Source organism: Pseudochaenichthys georgianus, chromosome 12, assembly GCF_902827115.2.
Source record: "Pseudochaenichthys georgianus chromosome 12, fPseGeo1.2, whole genome shotgun sequence".
NCBI lineage: Eukaryota > Metazoa > Chordata > Actinopteri > Perciformes > Channichthyidae > Pseudochaenichthys > Pseudochaenichthys georgianus.
The window spans coordinates 20018275-20026668 of NC_047514.1; the positions used below are offsets into that span (position 1 = coordinate 20018275).

Consider the following 8394-nt stretch of genomic DNA (forward strand, 5'->3'; position numbering starts at 1 on the left):
TTCGCAGGCCATCAGCTCTTTGAATAAGTATCCATTGCCGATTCAAAACGCCAAAGAGGCTAAAATCCTGCAGAGCTTCCGAGACAGCATCTGTAAAATACTGGATTAGAAACTGCAGCGATACCTCAGAGAGAATGGTGAGAGACAGAGGAACGGATGGGTTCACGATTGTATTAATTCACTTATAAATATAGGACAAGATGATTAAAGAAAATAATTGCATTGAGAAAGGGATGAAACTATAAGAGGGGGAAACTAGTGAAACTGGGGACAATTTTACAATGAATGGAATACAAATACAAATTATAACCATGCATATAAAAACTACATGAAATACAACATGAGCATCAAGAAAAGCTTGATGGAGAAAAATACAAGAACATATACAAAAAACTATAAGAGAATAGATGGGTACAGTAGATTTATTTGACATAAAAATGTAATTATAGCTCCTCTGCACTAGAAGTAATACAGAAAGGAAAGGCTAGGAAATAAATACTTACTTAAACCTTCAATATAATGTATCACAAAAGCGTTTTTGTGTCTTTAAAAAAAAAAAAATTCTAAAACTCTTTAAATTATAGCATGAGACTTTTTCTTGGATCTTAAAAACAACGTAGTCTTAAAATGTGTTGAAGTTTATCATTTTACTTTCTAATTTGTCTTCGTTTGCTCCCTTTACTTTTACTGTAGGTCCAGACCTCTTGAAGGAGCGCCCCCTCCTGGTCGACAGGACAACAACAGCCTGGATCCATCCAGAAAGGTAGATGGAGTGTGTGTGTTCATCTCACTGTGTAAAGACACCATTTCATGGGGGGGAAATCCCAATAACATCTCAAAGCAGATACATGTTTGGAGATGTGTTCCTATGAAGTAAGTGTGTTCCTGGTCAAAATTATTCAACCAAATCAACACATCCTCACTCCCAGGTCGGCCTATGTTGACGTTATGTCAAGTCCCCTGCCGGCTTTTTCCAACGCAAGGGGGGGGGCCTTAGCGTCCATTTTCAACGCAAGGGGGGGGGCCTTAGCGTCCATTTTCAGCTTTCCGGGATGTCCATGTGCTTCTATGGACGCTCATGGAAGCACGGCATTCGTTTGTGTCGACTGCCCTTAAAGGCAACGTGAGCGTCCATTCTCATTGGATAGCGGAGAATTGTACACCCGGAAGTAAATATTCCCCTTACTGACGATTGATTTTACAGTGATATCTGCACTACTCATCGACTAAAAAACACCAGATTATCCTTGTTAATTACACAACATTGATTGGTTTAAATTGTGTGCAATGCTTTTGTATTTTTCCCCTTCGATTCGGAGAAACAAATCTTTTTTCGGAGTAAAGGATGGCAGAAGACACTACGCTACCCAGAATCCCCAGCTATCATTTCTCCCTGCAGAAAAAGAAAACATGGCCGAACTTCGTTTTATTCTGGGTGTAAAATGCCTATTTTAAAGTTAGTTTGGCCATTAAAATGCGTTTTGATGTCATTTGATGCGAGAAATATGAGTTGTTATTTCAGATTATGTGTGCAGTGGATGTACATGATCTTTAGTTTGCTAGTTATTACGAAGATTACTTCAGGAAATTGCGTCCAACGTTTTCATTGTTACCAAGGTGGTTGCTAGGGACGCTGCTATCGATATTATTTCTGTTATGTTGTGTAACTGTTTAATGGTGTTATCTTTATTGCTACCCCCTTCCCCGTCAATGTATAGTGTTGGTCCACAGCGCAAACATATTAGTTTAACAAAATCCGCATCTAAAGATACGTTATTTCCCCCTGTGCAATTCCAGTCTCACATCTCACAGCACATCGTCATTAACAAATACCGGAAACAGACCGAAAACATTTTTAAAAAATAAAATAATACCTTATTCCGAGTGTGCTTGCTTTTCTCTTTCAAAGTCATCACATAACGGCATTGTAATACACGGTTCGGCTGCATTAAATATTACATATCTGCCGTAGTTCTGTATTTATAGCCCTGATGAGAAGACAAACATGAGGAACTGAAAACGTGACGTGGATCATAAATATATCAGCCATTAAACAACATCTTACATTTCTTTTCACACAATACGTCTCCTTGCCGTATCAACACTAATTCGGCTCACTTTTATATTTGATCCAATTGGTAGATAGGCTGTATTTACACCATAAAGGTGCACAGATGATATAAAGAGACACCTGGTGGTTAAAGCATGTTATTGAATTTCATTATTTTTATTATTAGATATTAATAGGATCCCTATAAAGTATATTCATTACTCGTTATTCTCTACTAATAGTTAATTAAAGACTGTATATAATGACTATTTTGCACATCCCGTTCAAGATTTCAAGATGTTCTAAGGTTTATTGACATATCATATAGGCCTACACAACTATGGTGTAGTTCTGCACTGAATGAAAAACTTGGGTCGCAGGTTCCTCAACAGTGCATTACAAGACATCTATCAATATGTGTGCATACCTCCAGCAATGTTAACTATGTTGAAGCACTTATTTTAACTGATATTATACATAATGTATTATACTCTTATGATGTATGCAGATATTTCATCTCCGGCCTTGTCAGGTATTGAACAATCAATAAATAAAGAACACAGAATTGTTAAATATAAAACACAGAATTTGTGTGATTATACTAAATGATTTTCAAATAAACACCACTGCATATTTAACTGTTACACATGCTGATGTAACGCAAATGTTCCAACTTGGGATCAATAAAGTATATCTTATCTTAAGCTGATCGATGGCTACTGCCATATTTGCAAAATGTGCCTCTGAACCTTGACAAGTGCATCTTTCAGGCTTATCAATTAATGTAATGTAATGTAATGTTATCAATTAACAACAGGAGGGGTCACAAACATAAGTCCAGCTGTTAAATAAAGCTCTTCTGACCTTAGCTGGCGTGTGGGTATATATATTAATACTGCCCATTATGGGCACCAGTAATTTTCACCCATTTATTAATTATATGTTTTAAATGTGAGTGTTTCCTGTCCCCTAAACCTCCAGGGATGTACACAGTTTAATACTGGCAACTTCTTATTATGGGAAATACGAAAACGTCTTTTAAAACTACAACTCCCAGTAGAGACGTGCCATAGAGAACATGTTGCGAAACAGAATAGCCAGCATGTGTAGTTCTGGGGACAGGGTGGGGGAGGGGGGGGCGCGGTGGACCCGTTCAAATCCAGTTTTGAACAGTCTGCTGTGGTTCCATCCCATTTCAAGTGCTGTTCGAGGCTCGGTAACCCTCGGAGCACACTCTCCAATCACAGAGCTTGAGGACTATCACGGGGTTTGTCAAACAGAGCACATGGTGTAGTCCAAACGATAGCTGGGGATTCTGGGTAGTGTAGTGTCTTCATTGCCTTTAAGGGCAGTTGACACAAACGAATGCCGTGCTTCCATGAGCGTCCATAGAAGCACATGGACATCCCGGAAAGCTGAACATGGACGCTAAGGGCCCCCCACTTGCGTTGAAAATGGACGCTAAGGCCCCCCCCCCTTGCGTTGAAAATGGACGCTAAGGCCCCCCCCCTTGCGTTGGAAAAAGCCGGCAGGGGACTTGACATAACGTCAACATAGGCCGACCTGGGAGTGAGGATGTGTTGACCAAATACATGATTATCAGTCAATCATGTGTTAAAACACCAAAAATGAAGCCACCCACTTGTTTAATAGAAGTTAAATGGCTTTTTCCTTTTGCTAACACAAAATGCAACCTTTAGGAAAACACACATTTTTAAATCCCTTGAGACGTACCTTTTTTTCAACCTATTTGTCATTGCCAACCTCTAATTTGTGACTTCTCAAGTTAGATACTTTTTAATTTCCTTGTAGAAGAATGCAGCAGGGGATTAAGGGAAAAACAAAGGAGGAGGGAGTATATATATAAAGAATGAGGCAGTTAGCACTAGCAGATATAGTTGCAAAAAGAGGACATTTCAAAGGATTCAAAGGCTTTATTTCTCGAAAACCCAATAAAATAATGCAATAGACAAAATGGGGACGCAAGTTGAAGGAATAAGAAAAATATGTTAACATAATATAGAAGATACAAAAACTTCATTGACATTTCTGACCGAATTCGGTCAGAAAGGTGAGTTTTTCGTGAGTTTTGTTTAAGAAAATGTTTTTGGTAATCAAACACAAGGTTGAAAAGTAAAGGTATACATAATTTTTTTTACAAACTTATTTATATTCCCGAGTACAAGACTACTGTAAGAGATTGTTGATATTTATTTCAAATCTTTCTTCCCCTCTTAATCTCATTCCGACAGCCTATGAACGATGTGCAGGTGAAGCCGAGAAAGAGAAGCTCCTCTCCATCAGATATGGGAAGCTCAAAAGGTTTGTAGTCCAACTGGATTCACATTTTTCCCAGCATGCTCTAATGATCCATGTAGTATTTGTTGATAACAAGTCGAAACCACTGGCTTTACTTACGGTTCGGATACAAATTGATGAAACTGAAAGCAAAACATGCTAAATACTTCGTTCAGATGAGCTAATGACTGTAATGGCAGTACTGTAAGAAATGGCAATTCATCCACATTTAATGTTCTGTTTTTCAGGAACCTGGGTCCAGCTCTGAGCAGAACAGTTCATCAGCTGTACTGCACTCAGGGAGCACTGACATAGCTTAATATAAAAACATATCATGAACATTTCACAGTTTCTATCCCTACTTTACTTGAATACACATTTTTAGGATGGAATTGTCCTTTGTTATGTAAATATAAACATGCTCCCAAGTTCTCATTACTGCAACATATTGCTACTTGTATAAAGAATTTCACAAATGCCCCGGGGAAACTTAAATAAAGTTTAAATATTGAATGGTATTTTTGTTATCGAGTATGTTAAAGATGTTCTACAGTACAGTTTGTGAAAAAGGGGCAGAAATCACTGTGGTAAACTTCTAAACTGTCAGAAGTTAAATAAAGAAGAATATTTGTTTAACCCCCTGTACTTTTCTTTGTGACCCCAGCTGCTGTTGAACAGCATTCACACCAATGACAAGACAAACAAAGTTAACCTTACATATCTTTTTATTTCTCACCATTAGAATCATTTTATCCAGACTTTAACAAATGTGGTCCTTAAAGAACAGATAAGCAGGTACAAAATCTTAAACAGACAACACAGGAGAGAAACATTTTTAGTGGAGAAAGGGAATTAATTCAGCGTTGTTCTCTGATATTCAACACCTCAAATATTAACTGGGATGTGGATGATAAAGGAAACAACATAAGGAGCCTTGACGCACTAATTTAATTGACCGCAGTCGGCAATGGCAACCTTGACCTTAGGAGTGCCGCTCTTTGTGCCTTGCTTCTCCATTGCCTTGACAACATCGACGCCCTCCACAACACTTCCAAACACTACGTGCTTCCCGTTCAGCCTGAGAGGAGTGAAGCTCATTAGTATGCGAGACGGTCATGGGAAACAGTTTGAATAAACCTGAATGCAGCAGCTCATGGCTGAGGGGAGCTCACCAGTCAGTTTTGTCCGTGCAGATGAAGAACTGGGACCCGTTGGTGTTCGGCCCAGCGTTCGCCATGGACAGTGTGCCCATGCCCTGATGCTTCAACTGGAAGTTCTCGTCACCAAACTTCTCCCCGTAGATGGATTTGCCTCCAGTTCCATCGTGGTTAGTGAAGTCTCCCCCCTGAAATAAATAGTTCACTCAGCAGTCAAGAGTTGAATCTGAGCTCGTTTTAAAAATACAAAGAAAGACACATTTCTAGCCTATACTGTACCTGGCACATGAACTTTGGGATGAGGCGGTGAAATGTGGAGCCCTTGTAACCGAAGCCTTTCTCCCCGGTGCAGAGAGCACGGAAGTTTTCTGTGGAATGGAGACACTTCAGTAAGTACACACCACATTTCTGTATTTTAGTTTGTGTAGCGTCTCTCTGCGGTTGGCTAGTGTCCCTTTGTAGTCGTTAGAGTCCCTTTTTGGTTGCTTTGCCACTCTTCTTTGTTTATGGTAATTTTTGTGTCTTTGTGATTCTTTTTTTTCTGTCTGGTGACTTGTCTTTTTTTTGTTAGTCTTTCTAAGTAGTAATTTGCATATCTTTGAGGACATCTGACTCCTTTCCAAAGCATCCCGTCACAGCAGATCCATTGACGCTACTTTGCACAGATTATTCTGAATCCTACAGCACACTATACATCCTACAGTATAACCCCCCCCCCCCAGACATTAAGAGGGCCTTGCGGAAAATAAATGTCTGGAGCTGGCCCTCAGGGTCCTGCTTTTGAGGATATAACATTAAAGTGCATTTGAGTCACTTAACAGCACTGTATGACAGAGGAAGCATATCGGCAATTTCTCTGTCTGAATGAGGTCAAATAAACAATGGCTACAGTATGCGGGTCAAAATGGGTTAGTCCTTGATGCATCCTGCAGGTTTCCATGTTGGGAGTTGAGACAGAGCAACCAATACGCTGCCATCATCCACCAGGAGGTAAAACAAATCTATGCGAATTACAGCAAACAAGTCATTTCTCCTTTCCTCTTCCCCTTATATTTAAAGTGAGAGAGCACTTGGTAGCATACATTCTTGAATAAATGTTTACACTCACATTCAGCTCTATAAATAGGTACGCAGGTTCTTCAGATTCATACAGTCACACTATGAATCACCCACAGCCACAACATATTCAGAATAAACAGCTGTGGATTAATGTGGACCAGTACTTTCCCCAACCAAACAAATCCTTTTTCGGTGTGTGAAAAAGCAGGAGCAGTGTGTATTGCTTCTTGAAGTGATGTCAGAGTTTCCTGTCTGCCTTTAAATCTTACATACCTGCAGTCTTTGGGACCGCATCCGCTCGCAGCTGCGAAACACAAACCGTTTCAAATGAGTGGGTGGCAGTTGAACACAAAATGCATAGAATCAAAATAAACCTCTCGAAGAAAGCTCAACATGTCTGACAACAACAGCAACTACAGGTAAAGTGGCTTGTTCAAACAACTGCAGGATGTTAGGCTTAAAGTTGAAATTAGTCATTTAGGATTTTGTGTTTAGGGCTGCCAAAAAAATAAATTACACAATTTTCTCAAATATCGTTTTGTTCAACTACCGTCATCAAACATTGAACATTTGTTGTAATATTTTATTAAATATTTTGCATTATTCCATAAATATATCAGATCATATAACACAAGACAAAGCAATATATTCTTACATTTAAGGAGGTTAAACCAGAGACTGTTTGGCACGTCACTTTAAATATGAACAATATGTTGATTTTCACATGGGTTGATTTTCGGTCTATCCATTAATACATTACTTCACTTATCATTTCAACTCGCATTGTGTTTTGTTAAGACGCATCAGAGAATATTCATCCCCCTTTATCTGCTCATCACACAGCAGCACCATTTGTTACACCCGTCTGTGCTGCTGGGCGTTTCCATCAGGATATGGTCACTCTGGAGGACTGTTTGATGTAATTGATGTTAACTGTGCTAAGAGAATAAATAAAACAAACTACAACGGGCTATACAAACATATACAGCCTGTAAATGCAAATTGCGACCAAAATGGAATCCTAAAAGATGCATGAGAAAAGTTGCCGCACTACAATATGTCAGTCATTTCTCCAGGCCCTTCAAAGCACACAGCTGGATGCAAGAGATATAGGCTACTTGTCATCAATTTAAACCTTACCTCCATTATAATCCTCCCAGCGTTAGCTCCATCAATAGTGATGTCGAAGAAAACCTTGGGGTTCATCATGTTGATGAACGCTTGTGATAGAGTTGATGGGAATACGCACTTGAATTACAACAGTACCTATCGAAACGCCAGTACACTCTGTCTATTTAGGTCGGGTCTGTACCAGCGACGTAAAGGATTACAGCCAATCACAGCCTTTTCTGCTGAAAGACTGCAGAACGGACCAATAGGAATGAAGAGGGGAGGGGTTAGTGTGATGCTGCATGAGATGGGGAGAAAGATGGGCCTCTGTGGTGAAAATCAGCAAATTGAATGCACCCGTGTGCAAAGGTGTGTCCAGTTAATTCATTAATTGTAAAACAAGTTGACCCCGTTTGTTTCTTCTTAGCAACACGTGTAAAAAGCCAGCTCCTCTTTTAGGGACTGCCCCTGAAGTAACACTTTTTGATATGACCCCTTTGATAGTCCTGTTTTAAAACAGAAAATGTGATAATCCAACTCCAAATTAGTTTTTTGGATGATGTAATGTCTCAAAAGAAAATGTATGTCAACAATCTTATTAGCAAAATATCATAAATGAAATGTTACTATGAGCAAAGTTTTTTTTTTCTTGCCTATTTATCAATCTGAGTAACTATAATCATGGATAATAAATGTATGTAAAGGGTGCAATAGGTCCCT

General features: G+C 39.2%; 1 protein-coding gene across 1 annotated transcript; it reads right to left on the reverse strand.

Annotated features, from left to right (window-relative positions):
* Positions 1–5055: 5055 nt before the first annotated feature.
* LOC117456241 (peptidyl-prolyl cis-trans isomerase-like) lies at positions 5056–7871 on the reverse strand. Its single transcript, XM_034096049.2, has 5 exons — positions 7705–7871; positions 6838–6868; positions 5785–5873; positions 5521–5693; positions 5056–5426 (listed from the first exon to the last, which is right to left on the reverse strand). The coding sequence occupies exons 1-5, from the start codon at positions 7771–7773 to the stop codon at positions 5291–5293; spliced, it is 498 nt and encodes a 165-aa protein (XP_033951940.1). The 5' UTR covers positions 7774–7871; the 3' UTR covers positions 5056–5290.
* Between the last annotated feature and the right edge of the window lie 523 nt (positions 7872–8394).

Bases quoted from the DNA above. Each gene is read 5' to 3' on its own strand.
- LOC117456241 (XM_034096049.2), bottom strand. From the start codon at position 7,773: ATGATGAACCCCAAGGTTTTCTTCGACATCACTATTGATGGAGCTAAC. The intron at 6,869-7,704 runs GTAAGGTTTAAA...TGTGTTTCGCAG, and splicing joins CTGGGAGGATTATAATGGAG to CTGCGAGCGGATGCGGTCCC. The intron at 5,874-6,837 runs GTATGTAAGATT...TCCATTCCACAG, and splicing joins TGCGGTCCCAAAGACTGCAG to AAAACTTCCGTGCTCTCTGC.